Raw genomic sequence first — 22,309 nt, forward strand, 5'->3', positions numbered from 1 at the left:
TTGTGGAAGGATCTGAAGCAAGCAGTTCACGCGAGGAAACCAAACAATGTCCCAGAGTTGAGGCAATTTTATAAGCAGGAATGGCCTAAAATTCCTCCAAGCCAATGTGCAGGACTGTTCAACCATTTCCAGAAATGTTTGGTTGAAGTTATTGCTGTACAAGGGGGTCACACCAGTTACTGAAGACAAAGGTTCACATACTTCTTCCAACAAATATGTGTAATATTGGATCACTTGTCTCAATAAGTAGCTGATCAAGTATAATTTTTGTGTTATTTATTTAATTGGGTTCTCTTTATCTGGTTTTAGGATTTATGTGAAGATCTGATCACGTTTTAGGTCATATTTATGCAGTAAGAAAGCTTTTGGCATATTGGCCTTCATAAATCTATGTATTAAGTACAGGAGGTGACATGTTATGTTGAAGTTGTATAAGACATTGGTGAGGCCTAATTTGGAGTATTGTGTGTAATTTTGGTCATCTGCCTAAACAAAATTTTAAATAAGGTCGAAAGGATACAGAGAAAACTTGCAAGGATGTTGCTGGGTCTGGAGAACCTGAGTAATTAGGAGAAATTGAATAAGTTAGGACTGTATTCTTTAGAACGTAGAAGATTGAGAGGAGATTTGATAGAGAGGTACACAATTATGAGAGGTATAGATTATTAAATGCAAGCAGGCTTTTTTACCACTGAGGTTGAGTGGGACTACAACCAGAGGTCATGGGTTAAGGGTGAAAGGTGTAAAGTTTAAGGGGAACATGAGGGGAAACTTCTTCACTCAGTGGGTCATGAGAGTGCAGACTGAGTTGCCAGTGCAAGTGGTGCATGCGAGCTCGATTTCATTTGCACATCTCTGTGACTCTAAATAAGACTAATCTCTAATTTCCTTGTTCTTCAAGGGTGTACGGTGACAAAATCCTTTCTTTGATCTGTTCTTGAATCTTGTAGACTTGCAAGTGAAAACCTTTCAGTTAGTCCGTGCAAGCCCGAAGATGCACGTTAGAAGGTAACTTGATGTAGACAGCCTTTTACACTCAGTGAGAGTTGCCTGAAGAATATGTGAGGTGATGCTGCCTGTCAGCAGAACTCCCATGTACTGAAATGAATCACCATTTAAGACAGATGCCTCTTGTAACTCTCAATCATTACATTTAAAATCACCTCTTCAACACTGCAGAGCTGTAACATTACACTTGGTGACAAGTGCACCCCATTGTCCAAAGTGATGAGCTGAACACAATAGTACCCCAGTAAATCCGTCAACACTACATAACTGTTCAAAGGGATCTACTGTTCCCTGAGAAATGCCAGAAACTGAGATGATCCCTTACTATGCCTATATAACACATTACTGATGAAGGCTTTGACTCAGTTGTCTTCATCAGTGAAGCATTGGCTAGCGTCGCAAGAGACATTGTCAAAGTGTCAGTTCTGGGCATTTCTGAAAGTGTTGCAGCCCCTTCCTTTCGCCGATCACAGTGATATTGACAACCCCATGAAATTGTCTAATGAAAAAACTAAGCTGAATCTTGTTAAAGCAGTATGTTGCTGTTAACTGATCTTTGATCATTGTGAACTGCAGCTTAACCAAGCTGAAACAGAAAGGTCCACCCTCTTTTAACAAAGTGTTTTAAAGTCTGTGAGGTGCATTGACAGTGCCATTCATTAATTTGTTTTTGTTGTTGATGTTACTCTGTTTGTACTAGGGCTGTGTGCGCTCTTTATTAACCTCCACCTCAGCACGGTTCCCCGAGAGCAGCTATGTCACTGCTGTCTGAATCACGTGACCCTTTTTAACGGGTGACAGATTTGTGTTAATGGAAGATGCCCTGGGCCCCTCTCTCTCTCTCTTTTAACAAGAGGACATTGAATCCTAGGAATATGCAAATACTGGCTTCCGAGAACACAAGAGAAGCTATGCATTTGCAATGCAAATACCTATGTGAGATGTCTGTTTTTATCATTGCTCACAGTTCTTCCACTGCATTTATCCAATTGCATAGAAGAGTAAAATACAATGCAGACTCATCTGGAAAGCAGAGACTGTTAATGCTATGTAATTACAAGCAGCCAGGAGTAGTCCCAAAGAGCAACTCAAGATGCCGATCTTAATGAAAAACTAATAGTGCAGGCCTAGGGTGCTTAAACAAGCACACAACTCAATAATGTAGTTGCACATTAGAAATAAAGGCTAGTCTTCTTTATTAAACAAAATACTTTAAACAATGTTTCTTAAACACCTTTGTATATTTAGAAATTAATGGAAACAAATACATTATTTCAACAGCTAAATGGGAAGAAATAAATGTGCTGTAATGTAGGGGATTATTCTGCTTATGTCTGTAAAAATGTGAGAGGCAGGCAAAAAGGGGATTTTGTTGTTGATTTAGATCTACCACTATTGAACAGTATGCAATGCAAATCTTTTTCATAAAATTGAACTGCAACATGGCTCTGTTTTAGCGTGTGTAGTCTCACCACTTTATGGACCTCAGGGCTAGAAACAGATGCTTTATATCCATAATTGCTCTCCTTTTTTAAGGATTTTAGTTCCACTAAGTTGATTTGAGGTTTACAGCATGTATAATTAATGTCTGCTTTGCAGTAGAGAGTGACCTTATTTTTCTTTAAAAGCTGATCTCTCTCTCGGCTCCCCCTTTCTGGGTCATGTCTCTCCTCCCTAGGTTCGACAGGATGCATCTGCAAACTGTAGGCCCAGATGGCAGAGCACGGTTTGATACCCCTTAAGGCACCCCACTTGCTGAGGAGAGGGTTGTACCTCTTTCCCTGGAGTCCAGTGTTAATTCTGTGCTGGGACTGCTTGCATACAAAGTGGCAAGGCTATGACAGAAATTTTTCGTGATAATTCCTCTAAGCCATCAGCATGCTTTTCTTGTACTGCAGTCTATCCCCTGCTCTGTTTATAAACAGTAATCATTGAACCAACAGATTTAATTATTTTATTGCATAGAATAATTTGAAAGAATTGACCGTCACGTTTGCCAGCTAAATACAAACGAGGCGGTAGCAATTGATGAGAGGGAGCACAGAGCTGAGATCACTGACATCACTGCAGTGCCCAAACCTATACAGTAGACTCCAGTTAATTGGACCATCCATTAATCAGGGCAGCTGCCTTATTTGGGACAACTCAAAGTATAAAAACCAATCAGGAAATAGCTGAGATTCCCTTCATTTATTTGGGACAATATGCCGCTTAATTGTTACAGGAGATTGTTGTCGAACAGTTTCTAACCTGTGTCAGCTGGGTGTACTCACGTGGTCATTAGACAGTTTTTAAATAACATCTATTGTATGTGTTCATTTTAAGAAAGTGCTTTTTTGTCACTGATAGATGCCGAGAAATAAGCAGTAAGACAATTCAGAACCGTTTTTCTCACTGTGGTTTCAAGCATTTGGGCTTGATGATGCCAGAAACTGCTGTAAGTAAAATTGAAATGATTTCACTACTTCAACAAGATAGGAACTATGAAGAATCTGAAGGTATCGACAATCATCTTTAATGTTACAATGAAAATGAAGATTTGGGGGATGAAATTGTCAAAAGTACTGCATGAAGGCCGTCCGTTATCTGCATAAGGTATCTGTGCTTATTTTATTCATTTACAGTCAATCAAAAGAACACGGCAGTGTGAACTGAATGAATTCCTCCATCAATAACTATTAGAAACACACAGTATTATAGCATTCTAATAGTATTGGTAGTGTTCTAATTTGTTCTGTATTTCTTTTAAATACATAATTTGTTACTCAGTTAAATGGTAGCCTGTCTTTTTTTATAGCTTTTTAACTAGTTCCATGAAATCAGCTAATTGGGGCAACCACTTAATTTGGCCAAAATGTATCAATCCTGATGTGTCCCAATTAACCAGAATCCAAGATACCACTTACCTCATACACAAAGGAAGCAAAATACTTTCATTTGAATATCAATGTAGCTGTTGATCTGTATTCAGTCAACTACCAGTGGGACACCACAAATTGTAATCTAATTGGAGTTCACCTGAACACCTCAAGTATACAGGGTCAACAATCAGGTGCAGGAACTCTGAATGAATTGCTTCCTCTAAGTGATCAGGGAACCTAACAGCACTAGCCCCATCATATAAACTACTTCAACTGTATGAGTTGTCCCAGCATTTTCTATACCGCTTTTCTAACTTGCTAATAATTCATTCAGAAAGGTTGATCACTACTTGTGGGAGTGGCCAATGTTGGAATGGGGCAGTGTTAGAATGATCAGGCATTGGCTTAACAGGCTTGGAGAAGCACAGACACAGGCAAGGCAAGTTTCCAGTGAGATTTTTCTTCTGCTCATATGCTGAGAATGGGTCCAGAGTTAGTGGCCTGTTCTTTGTGTGAGATGTGGGAACTTTGGGAGACCTCCAGTCCCCTGAGAACTACACCTGCACAAAGTGCGCCAAGACTGTGTTAAGCAACTGGAGTTACAGCTAATGACCTTTGGCTCATATGGAAGAATGAGGAACTGATAGGAGCTACAGGGAGGTAGTAACTGTAAATTGTAAGAGGCGTGTATCTGGGTGACTGTTTCAAGAGGGAAAGGGAATTGGCAGTCAGTGCAGAGAATCCCTGTGGCCAATAATAAGCATACTACTTTGGATACTGTTGGCAGTGGGGGTGGGGGGGGAACGATCTACCAAAGAGAAGCTGCAGGGAGCAAGTCTCTGGCACTGAGTCTGGATCTGTGGCTCAGAAGAGAAGGAGGAAAGAAGAGGCGAGCTGTAGTGAAAGGGAACAGAAAGGAGGGCCTGTGGATGAGAACGAGATCTCCAGATGGTTTGTTGCCTCCTGGGTGCCATGGTCAGGAATACCTCGGAGAAAGTCTACAGCTTTCTTAAATGGCAGGGTGAACAGTCATAGGCCGTGGTCCACGTTGGTACCAATGACATGGATAGGAGCAGTGACAATGTCCTGCAAAGTGAGTTCAGGGAGTTAGGTGCTAGTAAGGCCAGAAATAGGAAGATCATATAGTTTAATTCATGGCTAAGGAGATGGTGCAAGAGGACCAGCTTCAGACTTTTGGATCATTGGGCTGTCTTCCAGGGAAAGTGGCAACTGTGCAGAAGGGACGGTTTGCACCTGAACTGGAAGTGAATTAATATCCTAGTGGGAAAGCTCGCTAGTGCTGCAAAAGGATAGAGTTGCAGAAAGAGAGGAACAAGAGCAGCAGGACAGATAGTGGGGTGTTTGGGGGGAAAGATGTTCTCAAGCCTACATAAAATATCAGGAATTGAAAGGTTGGCTTGGTGGGACTAATATTCTGAGCTGTGTATATTTCAATGCAAGAAATAAGGTAGGAAAGGCAGATGAGGTTGGAGTATGGATCAGTGCATGAATTTTGACATTATAGCCATTAGTGAAGCTTAATTGCAGAAAGGGCAGGACTGGCAGCTCAGTACTCTGAGGTTTCAACATTTTAGATGTGATCGAGCGGTGGGGGGGGGGGGATTAAAGGGGGAGTGGTGGCATTACCCAATCAGGACAAACTGGATAGCTCATCTAGTGAGGCTTTATATGTAGAACAGGGTCATACGAGAGGTATGATTACATCTACGAGATTATATTATAGACCACCCAACAGTCTGTGGTATTTAGAGGAGCAAATTTGTAGAGATCACATACAAGAAACATATGGTGATTTTAACTTTCCGTATATGACTGGTACTTCCATACTGTAAAAGGGCTGGATAGGAAAGAGTTTGTCAAATGTGTTCAGGAAAGTTTCCCTAATCAGTACATAGAAGTCCCAACCAGAGAGACTGTGATACTAGATCCCCTGTTAGGGAATGAGGCAGGACAGGTGACAGAAGCTTGTGTAGGGGAACACTGCGAATCAAGTGATCATAATGGTATTAGTTTCAAGGTAATTATGGTTGAGATTCTGAATTAGAGAAAGGCCAATTTGGATGGTATCAGAAAGGATCTGGCAAGTGTGGGTTGGAATAGATTGTTCTCTGGCAAAAGTGCACTTGATAAATAAGTGACATTTTGAGAATACAGAGTTTGTATATTCCTGTCAGAATAAAAGGCAAGGATAACAGGTTTAGGGAACCTTGGTTTTCAAGAGATACTGAGGACCTGGTTAAGAAAAGGAGGTGCATAGCAGGTATAGGCAGAGCAGAACAAATGAGGTACTTAAGGAGTATTAAGAAATGCAAGAGAACTCTAGTGTGCTAAAGCAACCTCATGTCTTCTTTTGAAGAAGGAAATCAGGTGGGCTAAATGAAGACATGAGGTTGCTCTAGCAGACTAGGTATAAGGAGAATCCTAAGAGATAAATTGAGCACAAAAATAGCAAGGGACCAAAGTGGTCCTCTGGAAGCTCAGAGTGGTCATCTATGCATGAAGCCCCAAGAGATGGGGGAGATCTTAAATGGGTTTTGTGCATCTGTATTTATTCAGGAGACGGACACTGAGTCCATAGATGTGTGGAAATACAGTGAGGTCATAGACCCTATACATATTACAGAGGAGGAGTTGTTTGTTCTCTTGACGCAAATTGGGATGGATGAATCTCCAAGGCCTGACAAGGTGTTCCCTCCGATTTCATGGGAGGCGAGTGCAGAAATTGCAGGGACCTTAGCAGAGGTATTTAAAACACCCTTAGCCACAGGTCATGTGCCAGCAGATTGGAAGATAGCTAACGTTGTTCTGTTGTTTAAGAAAGGCTCTAAGAATAAGGCAGGTGAGCCTAACACCAGTAGTGGGAAAATTATTGCAAAGTATTCTAAGGAACCCAATATGTAAGTATTTGGATAGGCAGGAACTGATTAGGGACAGTCAACAGCTTGCCATATGAAGAGCATTTGATGGCTCTGGGCTTGTAATCATTAGAATTCAGAAGAATGAGGGGTGACCTCATTGAAATCTGTCGAATAGTGAAAGGCCTAAATAGAGTGGATGTAGAGACGATGCCTCTTATGATGGGAGAGTCTAAGACCAGAGCACATAGCCTCAGAATAGAGGGGCGTCCTTTTAGAATGAAGATGAGGAAGAATTTCTTAAGTCAGTGAGTGGTGAATCTGAGGAATTCTTTACTACAGGGAGCTGTGGAGGCCAAGTCTTGATGTATATTTAAGGCAGAGATTGATAGATTCTTGGTTGGTTTGGACATGAAGGGATACAGGAGAAGACAGAAGATTGAGGCTGAGAGGAAAATTGGATCAGCCATGATGAAATGGCAGAGCACTCTCGATGGGCCAAATGGTCAACATGGCTTTGGGCATGGAAGTCATGTCTAATGTTATAAAGTATTTCAAGGAAGTTAACAGGAAAGTGGATGAAGGCAAGGCGGTGAATATCTTCAAAGACTTTAGCAAGGCCTTTGACAAAGTTCTACATGATAAGTTGGTCAAGAAAGTTCAGTCGCTTAGCATTCAAGATAAGGTAGTAAATTGGATTAGACATTGGCTTTGTGGAAGAGTGGTAGTGGATGGTTGCGTCTCCGACTAGAGGCCTGTGACTAGTGGTATGCCACAGGGATCAGTGCTGGGTCTGTTGCTGTTTTCCATCCATATCAATGATCTGGATGATAATGTGGTGAAGTGGATCAGCAAATTTGTGGATAACACCATACTGGGGGTGTAGTGGACAGAGAGGAAGATGATTAAAACTTGCAGTGGGATCTGGACCAACCGGAAAAGTGGTAGATGGAATTTAATACAGACAAAAGTGAGGTGTTGCACTTTGGGAGGACCAACCAGGGTAGGCTTTACACACTGAATGGTAGATCACTGAAGATTGTGGTGGAACAAAAAGAATTGGGAATAGAGGTTGATAATTCATCAACAGTGGTGTCATAGGTAGATAAGAGTCACAAAGAAAGCTTATGGCATATTGGCCTTCAATTTGCCATAGATGCTGCTTGGTCTGCTGAGTTCCTCCAGCTTTTTGTGTGTGTTGCTTGGACTTTCAGCATCTGATCATGCAGTGTTGGTCACCCCGCCTACAGAAAAGATGTAAATAAGATTGAAAGAGTGCAGAGAAATCTTACATGGATGTTGTTGGGACTTGAAGACCTGAGGTACAGGGACAGGTTGAATGGGTTAGGACTTTATTCCCTAGAAAATAGAAGATTGAGGGGTGATTTGATAGAGGTATTGAAATTTATGAGGGGTATAGATATGGTAAATGCTAACAAGCTATTTCTAATGAGGTAGGGTGTGATTACAACTTGGAAATCTTGGTTTAATGGTTAAATGTGAAATATTTAAAGGGAACATGAGGGAAAGCCTCTTCACTGAGAGGGTGGTGAGAGTATGGAACCAACTGCCAGCGCAGACCGTGGATGCAGTGTCAATTTCAACATTCGGGCGAAATTTGGACAGGTACGGTCCGGATGCAGTTCAATGGGTTTAGGCAGATTAATGGTTCAGCACAATCCAGATGTGTCTAAGGGCATGTCTCTATATTTTGTAAGTGCTAACTTTCTGAGGCAATTCTTTTAGAGCTAGGAATATTATGCAATTAAACAGAAAATTTTGGAAAAATTCATTAAGTCTGTCGAAAGTGTTACCTTCAATTCTGACAAAGGGTCTTTGACCTGATGCATTGTGTTTCTCTTTTCCAGATGCTATCTGACCTGCTGAATATTTCCAGCATGCTTTGTTTTATTCTAAAGAGAGATATATATATCAGATTTCAAGCCTCTGAGGGTTTTTGATTTTAATTTGGATCATTGTACACACAATTTAAAAACATATAAAAGTACATAGAGATTCATAGTTTCATTGCCAAGTAGAAACATTTGGTGTATTTCAGTCAATCATTATACCCAAGATAAAAGTGTCAAATTGATTTTGGATCAGGCCAATAAATATAGATTTCTCTTACATGGAAGCATTGTTAACCTGCTTGTTTAGAAATTGGTGGGAAACAGTTTTCATATTTTAAAGCTTTGCCCACCAGCTCAGACTTGGAAAGTTGCAGGAATGCACAGAAAGGTGAACATTGGTAATAGCTCAAAAGTGACATCCCAATGATTTTTTATGTACTGCTTTAAATGGAAAAGGTTGATGTAATGTAACCTCATTTATGGGCTATTTTGTAAAGGGGATTTACAGTATAGCAAATCTTTTCTTTCAGCTGGGAAGTCAAAAGTGAAAGGGGTTAATTTCCAATTCTCTCTGCCTTGCCTTTGAAGTCGCTTGAGGTTCACGCTTGACCTGGTGAAGGTCAAAATGAAATGTTTAGTGACATCAACAGTTTCAGAACAATTTCTAAGTAGAAGCTGGAGAAAGGCTTCCCTGATAGGCAAAAAGAAAATTGACAGGTTGAGCAAATACAAACAAGAGAAAATGATCAGATGCTGAAAGTCCAAGCAACACACACAAAAAGCTGGAGGAACTCAGCAGACCAAGCAGCATCTATGGCAAAGAGTACAGTCCTGCTGAAGGGTCTCAGCCTGAAATGTCAACTGTAACTCTTTCCCATAGATGCTACCTGGCCTGCTGAGTTCCTCCAGCATTTTGTGTCTGAGGTTTAACAAGTAGTTCATCAATGCACAATTAAGTAGTTCGAATGAGTGAACACATATTTCATTTTGGTACTTTGTATGATTTTTTGGAGGCCAGGAGAAAAGTGGATTCTTTTTGTTGTAAATCTTTAGCATCTTTCCTACAATATGAGATAAAAGCTATTCCAAAGATGAGAGTGATCACCCATGACATCAAATTGCACTTGACCAAGTGTGACATTAAACAGCCTTGTTAGAGTTGAAGATTATGTACATCAAAGAGAAGGTACGCCAATAGTTGGGAGTCATACATTGCATAAAGTTAATTGTGATTGATGGACGTCAATCATCCAATTCCAGAAATCTCTCAGGTAAATATCCATGGCTAATCATCTTCTGCCAATCCGTAAAAAATGTTCCTTCAGTTGTTGCAGAAATGAGGATGTACAGTGTTCTCAAGAAATGAAGGCCATGCTCACATACATCAAGACCAAGGCAACATACCAGTCATTGACAGATCCTGGGAGGTTGGTGGCCATCATTGCCCTGAAACTCTATGCAGTGACACATATAAATTGTGACTACAAGAGTAAGTCAGAGATCAGATGTCCTGGACCAGGCAACTCAACATCTGTCATCTCGAGCCTTCCCACCTTTTATAAAGGTGTGGAAAGAGTGTGAAGGAGTACTCTTCACATTAAGGAAAGGTGTGTGAAAAAATACTCTTCACATGCCTGGATAACCTTAGCTCTAACATCCAAAAACTTCAACACCATTCAGAAAAAAAGTTGCTTACTGAAATGGTACCCCCATTCATCACCCTAAAAAAAAATTACTGGTGCAAGATGGCTGCAATGTATACCATTCACAAAACAAATTGTAGTTAGTTGCCTAGTCCACTCAATGGGAACCACCCAGGGCTAGGGAACAGGCAAAGGAAGCACCACTGCCTGCAGGTTCCTTCCAAACTACACACTATCTGGCCTTGAATGTAACTCATCGTCGTTTGATTTAACTTCCTCAACTTCCTGTTCCACAGCACCAGGAGAGCACTTTTAACTCTACTTTTGAGAACAATTGAAGAGAGATGTGAAAAAAAACTTCGTCAGTTGCACCAAACTCTCAAAAAATGAGCAAATAATAAAAACTGTTCTATTTTATTCATTGTTTTGTATATACACCTAGAGATCCTGAATCCTATTTCAGACATACATGATTACAAAAAACATCTTAAAATCACCAAAGAGCTAGCATGGAAAATCTTCATTATATTGCTTTATTGAATCAAACAGGCTATCATGCATCAGTATTCCTAAAATTTAATTCTTGACTTTGGAAAGGATGGATTGAGTCAGCACGTGTGCTATATGGATCTGTAGTTACCCAAACATTCTCAAACAATACACCCTTTCTAAATGAAATCATTGCTTAACATTTCTTTCTTCTTTTGCCTTGCTACAGGACAGTTCATCAGTAGTCATTCATTCAATGTAGAAAGGCAGCAACTGGGGAAAGGAATTTGAGCAATGGAAAGTTACAGCAAGGAAACTGGGTCCCTTTAGCCCACCAATTTTGTGCTGACCATCAGACACCTATTTATACTCCTACACCAATCCCATTTTTATTCTCCACACATTCTCATCAATTCCTCCAAGATTCCACCACTCACTGACACATGAGGGGCAGGTCACATTGGCCTACCAACCCAAGGTAGAGAGCAGCGATGAGGAAGAAACGTATGCCACTATTGAGGAAGGGCAAAGTGGAGAACTGATTGATGATCTAGGGTGGAGATCAGGAAGGAGCAAGGAGAGTGAAATTTAGTAGCTGGAGTGCCACACCCCTTTTCCCTCCAGATTCACGTTCAGATAGATGCACTGCTAGTTCATACAGACCATGTGTTTTCTGACTGCCATACTTGAGACTGAGCCGGCTGCTTAGCACCTGATAAATGAGTGCTGAATTGTAAAGCCTTCCGGCTTTCAACCATGCTACACACGCTGCAAAGGAAAATCTCACAATCTGACATCACAACAATGCTGCATCAGTCAAGCAGAAATGGAAAAAAAGAAAGTTATCTAAGACCAGCTGCATGGCTCAATCAAAGCTTTATTCGGGAAAAGGTAAAGGAAGAGAAAGGTTCAGGAACGGCATCTCGTGCATTTCTGTTCCACACGTCTATAGTACCATCAGCACAAAATCAGTTCATCAATGCACAATTAATTGTTTTTCCAGTTTTAAACTAACGTGCCATATGTTGATCAATACTGCAGTTGGACACAATGTTCATGTGCCAGACTTACATAATCATTTCACCATGTGCTCATGTTAATAAGCACGCAATAACATTTCACCTTGTCAACAGTCCTATTACCATATCGATGAATACTCAAAAAAAATCTGTCCATTTGAGCAATGTTTCATTACTTCTATTACAGAGCTCCTTTTTCAGCAGTCATTTAATCATGCTCCTTACATTCAGCTGAATGAATAACTCCCCACCCTGCTGGGATGAATAGATACCCATGCAGATGGCAGAGATTCTGCTTGAATACAAATGATGAGGAAGCTGAACCTATGCTGTCATGTACATGGCCTTCTCCAAATATTTATGGAGTAAATGAAAGGATACGGACTTTTTGACAACTATATTACATTTAACATGTCATAGCCAGTTAATGTTTAGCCCATATTTAATATCAGATACATTTACAGGGCACAATAACAGCTTAATGAAAATTAATGATAAACTTTGCATACAATTACTTGTTCACTAATACGACTTTACTGAAGCACAAACAGTAGTCAATCTGTAAAAAGCCTTTTGTGAACATTATTGAAGGAAGTTCACAAGTTTGTGTATTGGTAAACAGTATTACAGTAATGTTTCAGACACTAAAATGTAAATAAAATTCAAACAATGTTTCTCTTTGAACAAACTATACCAGTAAAATTGGCCTAATGTTATTAAACTCGAAATTGAATAGCAGTACAAGGCAGAGTCAGATTGAATTCTCTCTTTGCCATTAAAACCATGATTTTGTAACTGCACCACAACAGTATCAACAACCAACCAAACCTCTTCACTTTCTATTTTTATCCCTATTGTACCACCACAGCCCACGCTGGCACAACTTAGAACCAAAAGTTTGTTTTTGTTATTTTAGTTTAATCCATTTTTTCCCCATCTCAAAAAGAGATACGTTGTTGCTGAGAATGTGGTTGCCAACAGTACTGGCTCTGAGTTGCAATAATTAAATTTGAGCTTATAGTTTATACATTTTTTAATGTCATGAGAAATGCTTTGGAGAATGGAAGGGTAGAGTATAGAGTGCAAGAGGAACGGAGAAAGGAAGTGATAGGCTGTGGCAAGCAAAACTTGAAAATTATTTTCCCCCCAAACAGAAAGCACCACTTCACCAGAAAAACTTTATAAAGATCCTAAAACAATAACATAGTGATTAAAAGAATCTCTACCAATAATGAATAAGATATTCAGACAGAAACAGGCTCATGTCGTAAGTTGTATGGGAGTGCTAGAAAAGTGGAGTGTAGGAGGTAAAGAATTTGGTTGTGATGGCACTGTAAACCGTGTCGACTTTCTGTGGGCTGACAATACTTCAAAATATACTTCATTCATACTATGCTCACTGAAATCTGCAGCACCTTCTTTCCTTCTTTCCCCTCTGGGCAATGTACTTTTAAATCAACGATGCTCTACAAATTTCACAATCGTCTGAAAGTCTCAGTGGGCCAGGCAGGTATGGCACCTTTAAGCAGACAAAGGTGCATCGCCATGGCCAGAAGCGATGGCGGGGGAGGGGGGGGGGGGCAGGGGGTCTCCAAGCTAGGCTGAAAAGCAGAGGGGGGAGGCCCCCTTTACCCAGCATCTTGTTAGTAAATGTGCAGTCACTGAAGGACAAAACTGAGGACCTGAGGGCAAGATTGCTGTATCAGAGGGAGATGAGGGACTGTCTCCCAGCATATCAGATACAGTGGTCAAACCAGGCGGCTTCTTGTTTTAACAAATGAACTGAAGTGTTGATTCGGGAAAGGCAAAAGGTGGAGTTGTGCGTTTCATGATAAACTCTCGGTAGAGCTCTGATGTGGCGGTTTTGTCGAACTTGTGTTCCCCCAACCTTGAACACCTAACGGTCAAATGCCATCCATTCTACTTACCTAGGGAGTTCTCCTCCATAACCCTGGCCACAGTTTATATACCACCAGCAGCCGACTATGATCAAACCCTTGAGATGTCGCAGGATGCCGTCTCCAAACAAGAAACAGCCGATCCCAAAGCATTTCAAATCATTGTCGGAGACTTCACCCAGGCTTGTTTGAAGAAAACCCTGCCCAATTACCATCAGTATATAACCTGCAGCACCAAAGGTCACAACACACTATACCACAGTTAAACTAAGATGAGGAATGCCCAGAATGCATTTCGGCAGAGGCCAAACAACAAAGCTCAACAGATTAGAACAACAAAGAGGTGGTTGCGGGAGGCAGAGGAGCGGCTACAGAACGGCTTCAAGTCGGTTCCAGAACAGTTATTACCCCTCAACCATCAGGCTCCTGAACGAAAGGAGATAACTATACACATACTATTTCTAGTGTTGCCACAACCGATGGTCTCACCTTAAGGACTCCTCATCTTGCCATTTCATGCTGGTTACTTATTGCTATTTATTTATATTTGCATTTCCAGCTTGTTATTCATTGATCCGGTTTAGTTACCATTCTATAGATTTGCCAAGTATACCACAGGAAAAGGAATCTCAAGGTGTATGTGCTCTTTGAACTTTTGACCATCTGTGGATCTGCACGAATACACCACGGCTGTAACGGACTTCATTAAAATAGTTATAGAAGACTGTGTCCCCATATAATCATTCGGAGCCTTCCCCAACCAGAAGCCCCGATGAACCATGCAATCCACAATCTGCCGAGGGCTAGGTCAGCAGTATTCATGTCTGGTGACCAAGAAAGTTACAAGAGGCTCACACAAGGCCTCTGGAAAGCCATTTCTTGGGCGGTGGCAATCCTGGACTAAATTTGAATCAACGAAGGATTCTCAACAGTTGCAGCAGGGTTTGAATACCATCACCTCTTATAAAGTTAAATCAACTTATAGAGGTGAAAGCAGGGCTTTGCTTCCAGATGAGCCCAATGTCTTCTACGCTTGCTTTGACCATCAAAATATGGAGGAACTATTACAAAACTCTTACAGCCCCCGATGATCCCATGGTTTCAGTCTCTGAGGCTGACTTGCGAGCAGCCTTTAGGAGGGTGAACCCATGAAAAGCACCCTGCCCAGACGTGGTACCAGGCTAAGTACTAAAGGCCTGTGGTGATCAATTGGCTGGAGTGTACACTGAGATCTTTAACCTCTTGATTTGGCAGACTAAGATTCCCATCTGTTTCAAGCAGGCTTCATTTCCACGCAGGCATGGTGACCTGCTTCAGTGACGATCACCCAGTTGCACATACATCCATGGTGTTGAAGTGTTTTGAGAGGTTGGTGATGAAACATATCAACTCCTGCCTGGGAGTTGATTTAGATCTGCTCCGATTTGCCTACCAGAGCATTAGGTCCACAGCAGGTGCCGCCTTATTGGCTCTTCACTCAACCCTTTTCAATACAATCATCTCCTCAAAACTCATCAATAAGCTCCAAGACCTTGGCCTCAATACCTCCTTGTGCAATTTTTTCCACAATTTCCTCACTCGCAGACCCCAGTCAGTTCAGATAGACATCAACATCAGGATCTCCATCAGCACAGGTGCATGACATGGCTGTGTGCTTTGCCCCCTGCTCCACTCACTTTACACTTATGACTGTGTGGCTAAGCACAGCTCAAAGTGCAATTATGAAGAAAGCAAGGCAGTACAGTACGTCTACTTCTAGGAGTTTTGCAGAGATTCAAATTGACATCTAAAACTTTGACAAACTTCTATAGATGTGTAGAGGAGAGTATATTGACTGGCAGCATCACAGCCTGGTATGAAAACACCAAAGCCTTTTAGTAGAAAATCCTACAAAAAATAGTGGATGCAGCCCAGTCCATCACGGGTAAAGGATAAAGTCATCCCCACCACTGAGCACATCTACATGAAATGCTGTCTCAGGAAAGCAGCAGCCATCATCAGCGACCACCAGTCAGGACATGCTCTCTTCTCACTGCTGCCATCAGGTACAGGAGTCTCAGGACTGACATCACCGGGTTCATGAACAGTTATTAACCCTCAACCATCAGGCTCTTGAACCAAAGGGGTAACTTCACTTGCCACATCATTCAAGTGTTCCCACAACCTATGGACTCACTTTCAAGGACTTTTCATTCATCTCATGTTCTCAATACTTATTTATTTCTTTTCTTATTTGTATGGTTTGTTGCCTTCTGGTTGAACACCCAAGTTGGGCGGTCTTTTATTAATTTTGTTATGGTGATTATTCTATAAACTTATTGAGTATGCCCACAAGAAAATGAATGTCAGAGGTGTATATAGGGTCTATGTACTTTGATAAAAAATTTACTTAATAATGGATACAATGGGGCGGTATGGTACTGTAGTGCCTAGCACAATGCTTTAAGTACCAGCAACCTGGTTACAATTCCCACAGCTGCCGTTAAGGAGTTTGTACGCCTCGTGTGGGTTTCCTCCAGGCGCTCCAGTTTTCTCCCACAGTCCAAAGACGTCCTGATTGGAAGTTTATTTAGTCATTTTAAATTGCCTCATGATTAGGCTAGGGTTAAATCAGGGGTTGCAGGATGGTATAGTTTGAAGGGCCACGAAGACCTATTCCACACTGTAAAAGAAAAAAAATAAGCCACAATCTCCCTGGGAGCTAAATATTTTGCTAAAAACAGAGTTCCTCTCATAGCTCGTCCTTGTTGAACATGTTAAGGACTTCATCCAAAAACTTATCCCACTTTGTCAGCCAGAGTTCAATGCTTTCGACCTTCATCTCGACAGACATAGCACTATACCTGGAAAAATAAAACAACAAATACCCTTACAGGTCGTCAAAATAAATCTTAATAAAATAAAAGCATAGTCATATGCAACAATGCACAGAAATTTCTATTCAACATCATACAGAAAAGGGGAAGATCAAAGGCTGAGACCACTAGCATGTTAGTCTGTTAAACTAGAAATTTCTTTCCAGGAAAAAAGGAAAAAAATTCCTTTTTCAATGTTGAAATACCTTGAAACACACATGATAAAACTATTTTTAAAAAACTCCCAACATCCCATTTATATAATTAAACAAACACTCAAATAAAATGCTGGCATGTAAGTAGCCAAACTTAGGCCAGTTTGTGGCGATGGACCACAAAAGTCCGGCAGGTTGTATTTAAGTGTGAATGCCCTATAAGGTGGCAATGAATGGTTTACCACAACATAGTTGCCTCTGTTTTTCCCAGTTAGAGGTCATTTGACTAGGGCAAGCTGTTGGGAGTAAACTGAAAGAATTCCATCCCAGAAATCCATCCATAGTCAGCAGCATGACTTCAATGGAACCTCATTCTGGAAATTAAGTAGAACATGTAACTACTATTATTTGGCCTTTATCATTAGGCAACTGTCTTACTTTCTTTGGGTCAAAGAACAATATGCTGTGTGTGGAACCTGAGAATTTGAAATTGGACTGCCACCACGAACCCCCAAAAAAAGCTCACAAGTAACTCTAAACCACTGCCGATATGTTGCTTTGACATTTCTTTCCAAAATACTATGCAAGGTAGCAGAAATTTAAAAAGAAAGATTAAAGATGTTGGAAGTCCAAAAGAAAGAAAGGCAGAAAGTTGGAGACACTCAGCGGGTTGAGGAACATTTAAAACATAGAACATGGAACGATGTTGTGCCAAAATAATTTAGGTAATAATCAAATGTTCAACTGACCTAAACTAATCCCTTCTACCTAAACAATCCTTCTATTTCATGCATTTTCATGTGCCTATCAAGAGCCTCTTGAACACCTCAATCATATTTGCCTATCACCATTCTAAGCAGGATAAAAATGATACTGGCTGTCCACCACGTATCTCTCATAATCTCATAAACCTCTATCAGATTTTCTCTCTCATTTGCCGCTACTCCAGACAAAACAAGCCAACTAATAGCTCCGTAATAACTAATAGGCACTGTAAGGAAGCTATAGTCTTAGAATCCAAAATCCCTCTGCACGTCAGCATTGTTAAGGGTCTTGCCACTAGCAATGCAGTGTCTCTTTACATTTGATCTCCCAAAGTGCAACACTTCATTTATGGCAGGGTTTAACTCCATCTGCCATTTCTCTGCCCATATCTGCGACTGATCGTTATCTTCTTCTAAGCTATCCACAACACCACTAATCTTCGCATCACCTGCAGACTTAATAATCCAGCCCTCTACATTTTCATCCAGGTTATTTATACATATCTCAGACAGCAGAGGTACCAATAGGGATCTCTGTGGAATGTCACTAGTTACAGACTTCCAGCCAGAATAAACACCATTGACTACTACACTATCTCCTATGGGTAAGCCAATTCTTAATGCAAACTGCCAGTTCACTGTGGAACCCATACATTGGATGAGTCTCCCTAGAGGGACCTTGTCAAATGCCTCAATAAAAAAAATCCATGTGGACAACATCTACAGCTCTACCTTCATCAATCACCTTCGTCACCAACCTGAAAAACTCAGTCAAATTAAAAAACATGACTTGCCCCACACATAAATACATTAAATGACCTTAAATAACTTCCATTTCCTTCTTCAGCAGCTCTCCCAACATCCAAGGTTCCTTAGCTTGTCATCTATTACTCTTATTGTGGGGGAAAGAAACATTAATCAACATTTCAGGTCATGGAGAACTCATCAGAATTAGATAATTAAATACGCTTGCAGTTACAGGAATGGGGAAGGGTGGGAATGAAGGGGAATTTCTCTGATAGGGTACCAACCACAGTTGCCATGATATTAATTACTTTTTACACTGGGATATTGAGATGGAAAAAAGAAAGAAATTGAAACTAAACATCCAGCTACATCAACGGAAAGATCAAAATGGGATTTGTGTGGACAACTAAATTGCCAGGCAATGGGAAGCAGTCATTTGAGCACTTCTGATGTGTTCTCCTCTACACTGATGAAAGCAGTCTCAGGTTAGACAATCACTTTGCAGAACACCTTCACGTGTGATCCTCAGCTTCCAGTTGCCTGTCACATCCCACTCCTAATATGGGCTCTCTGTAGTCAAACTCCAAGGATGCCCAACTCAAGCTTGAAGAACAACACCTTATTCCCCACTGGAGTACTCTGAAGGCCTCAGGACTCGATAAACAATTTAAGCATTTTAGATACCCTTTCATTTCTCCACCTACCACCCTTCACAGAATGTGGCCACACATTTTTGTTTTAGTAACCCTAATCCTAATGCTTTTATTTTGACAACTGAATTGCACCCTATCACAGTTCCTCTGTGCAACGTAACACACTTACTTTATTTTCCGGTTCTGATAACCTGCAGTTTTTTGCCAGCTGCGGAGTTGTAGGAGTCAAAGTGTGTTTTTGGTTCACTGGTAAAGTTGAGGGGACCACATACTCTAGCCAGACACTTCGGAGGGTGCTGCCCCATCGATAACTGTAGTTACAGCTTTCTCGATGCATGTATTTTATAATGAGCTGGAGAACATCCCACACCAACACCTGGCCAATATTTAACCTCAAGAAGAGATTAACTGTCTGTGGGCTATTGCTGCTCCCATATCTGTTTACGTTTCCTCACATAATAGCAGTGCCCCATCAGGGATTCTCAGCCTGCGGGTCCACAGATGCCTTGCTTAACCCTGATACCTTCTCTGATTGTAAGTATCTTTGGCAGCAACGGACTGGGGTCAAGATCTAATGCAAGCCCAGATGAAAAGGAAATAGTGGAATCTATAGCACAATCTACCTCTGATATGTGTACAAAGCTTTCTCTTATAAACAGAAATTAAAGGTATTCACTTGATGGAGTTCAGAGCCAACTGCTTCAGTGTGGTCAGCTCAGCTTTCAAACCTCCTATTCCCATAAAGGCCTCGTAGAAGTCATACGATAAGCCACGGGCTCCGAAGGCAGCTGGATCGTCCGCACTGATGACCAGAGGATGACCTTCTGCCATCAGGTTTGCAGCAGGATGGTTTCGCAGGTCAGTGATCAGCATTAGCACCTACAACAAACGAACCGGGAGAACAATGTACAAGCATTACAGTAAACTGAACACTCATGCAGGCTGTGGGTGGTTATGATTACTTTTGGATTATTCAGCTGGCTGCAAGCATTTTGCTTGGGAGGAAAAATCACCCACCTCCATCAGCTAATACCATAATACAGGCATATACAATCAGCTAAGTAATGACGTTTAAAGAAATCTAACATGGAATTTTACAAAGAATGATTTGAAGCCAAATGCTGAATAATTCCCTGAAACAGATGTCTCTATACTGATTCTACTCTTAACGAGGAGATAACAGATAGCAGTAATGTATATACAGATGGCCAGTACTCCATAATTTGATTTATCAGTATGGTGATGTTTTTACTGTGGATACCAAGAAGCAGATAAAGGTTTCTTCACATTTCTGTTCCACTGCTAGCATTTTCTGGAACTAGCCCTGCCACTACTAAGATTGGCTATTCATCATTAGTAGAGAAGTAAAACTGGCTTCCTGCTGGCTCTGCTCCAGTATCACTTCAGCCTTTGATAACTGACTAGAACTTGATTTAAGTCACTTAGTTGCACTTACACATACCTTTCAACTCAAAATGCAATTAAAGGATAGCACTTTTAGGACTTTTTTTTAAACCACATTAACTCTCTCCAATTCTGATGTACATTCAATATCAAAATATTTATCCCATCACTATTTACTCAGTATTTGCTGATGTGTTTTGTTATGAACTGAGATTTCTGTCCCTGATCAGTGCACACAATCTCCCTGGGAGAATGATAGGGTGGAGTAAGCGAGTTAAAATTTTTGAACAAATATGTCAACGACAAGTTTTCGAAAAAGGCAAAGTCATGAAGTTGTTGCACTCTGTTAAACGTTTAACACTACATCTCTTCTCTTAGTTTACAAGACTTGATGTGCAACTGTTCTCACTAGTCGGATGTAAATTGAATGTGCCATTATTTCAGCCTCCTTGTCTTACTTCCTTTAATCCTCTGGTATGTTATTATTCACACTGGGTTTAAAATGCTTTGTCAACACTCAGTTTGTTTCTTCAGTTTCAGAATGCACTTCCAATTCTCTCTTCTTTATTCAGTTAGCAGCATCTGAATGTGTTTGGAAGTTACAAGCCACCGTATTGCCACTTTGTATTGACAATTTACCACATCAAAATCAAGCATTCATGCTGAGTCCAGAAACTTGTCCTGGAAGAGCTACAAGTTTCACAGTGTTTATTTGTGTGATAATTCTACCATACAAATGTCACTTGTTCAGGAAAAACTGGTGACGTATTGTAATTGTTGCTGCAAAGCCGTTTAAATTGTCAGTTTTGCTTTTTCACTTCAGGCTTGAAATTTCTCTAAATTATCAGATCTGTCATTGCTGCTGATACTGTTTAACAAGAGTGGGAAAAGCCTGCATGCATTTACCCTACCTCTATAAGATCACCCCTCACTCTCCTGCACTCTATGGAATAAAGACCTAACCTATTCAACCTGTCTCTGTAACTCAGGTCCTCATGTCCCCGCAACATCAGTGTAATTTTTCTCTGCACTCTATCAAGCTTATTGACCTCTTTCCTGTAGTTAGGTGACCAGAACTGCACACAATACTCTAAATTAGGCCTCACCAACATCTTACACAACTTCAGCATAACCCCCAACTACTGTACTCAGTACTTCGATTTATGAAGGCCAATATGCCAAAAGCTTTCTTATCTAACCTATCTAGCTGTGATGCCACTTTCATGGAATTATGGATCTGTATTCCCAAATCCCTTTGGTTTACTGCACCTCTTAATGCAAGTTTTACCCTGGTTTGGACTTCCCAAATTGCACACTGTACACTTAACTGCATTAAATTCCCATTTTCAGCCCATTTTTCCAGCTGCTCCAAATCACTTTGCGAGTTTTGATAGCCTTCCTCACTGCCATTATACTCCCTATCTTAGTGTCATCTGTCAACATGCTGAACCAATTAGGGCCATCTTTATTATCCTTTTGCTCTTCACATAGCTATAGAAGCCCTTGGAGTTCTGTTTCACCTTATCTGGTATAGCAACCTCATGTTTTCTTTTAATCTAGAGTGAGACAGGATGGCCACCTCAAAGAACAATGTGATGCTTATACATTTTCCTGGAAGGATAAATTGAAACTTGGGTGGGCAATGGTGAAATAAATCAACATTGACCATCTCAAGGATGTCACAAAGAAAATTCTTCACAAACAAGATCCGAAGTGCAATCCAGACGTCACCAGGAAAAGAAGCTGCAGTGTCCATAGTGGTTTGGTTATCCCCAGACGTGAGGAAACTCTTGGCTTTCCTACTAGAAAATACCAGGAATGACGATGAGAATGAGGAGTTCAGCTGTAAACATAAGAGCTTCTGAATCAGAGACTCCATCATGCCTCAATGGGCCTCAGGCACCTGCAGCTAAAATTCAACAACCTGTGACCTAAGGGACAGACGAGCAGTAACGAACACACAGGAGATCCAGCTGCTCAGTGATAACTATGAAGTGCATGGAAACGACAGTGCCACCAACACCACCTATGGCCTAATAGCTCACTGGCCCAGCCTAATGGAAATCAATGTTGGAGAAGAGCTC

At 40.9% G+C, this 22,309-nt stretch overlaps 1 protein-coding gene across 2 annotated transcripts in view; it reads right to left on the reverse strand.

Moving 5' to 3' along the window:
- ada2a (adenosine deaminase 2a) overlaps positions 1–22,309 on the reverse strand; it is a 99,303-nt gene that overhangs the window by 16,774 nt on the left and 60,220 nt on the right. Inside the window, exons 8-9 of one of the 2 annotated variants that reach the window (XM_059978193.1) lie at positions 19,498–19,700; positions 11,588–16,490 (exon numbers count right to left, since the gene is read on the reverse strand). In XM_059978193.1, coding sequence (XP_059834176.1) covers positions 16,379–16,490; positions 19,498–19,700 — 315 coding nt within the window. In that variant the 3' untranslated portion in view covers positions 11,588–16,378. Of the gene's footprint in view, positions 1–11,587; positions 16,491–19,497; positions 19,701–22,309 lie in introns of those variants that run through there. The other variant, XM_059978194.1, reaches the window with a different exon arrangement.

The sequence above is a fragment of the Hypanus sabinus genome, chromosome 8 (genome assembly GCF_030144855.1).
Source record: "Hypanus sabinus isolate sHypSab1 chromosome 8, sHypSab1.hap1, whole genome shotgun sequence".
Classification (NCBI taxonomy): Eukaryota; Metazoa; Chordata; class Chondrichthyes; order Myliobatiformes; family Dasyatidae; genus Hypanus; species Hypanus sabinus.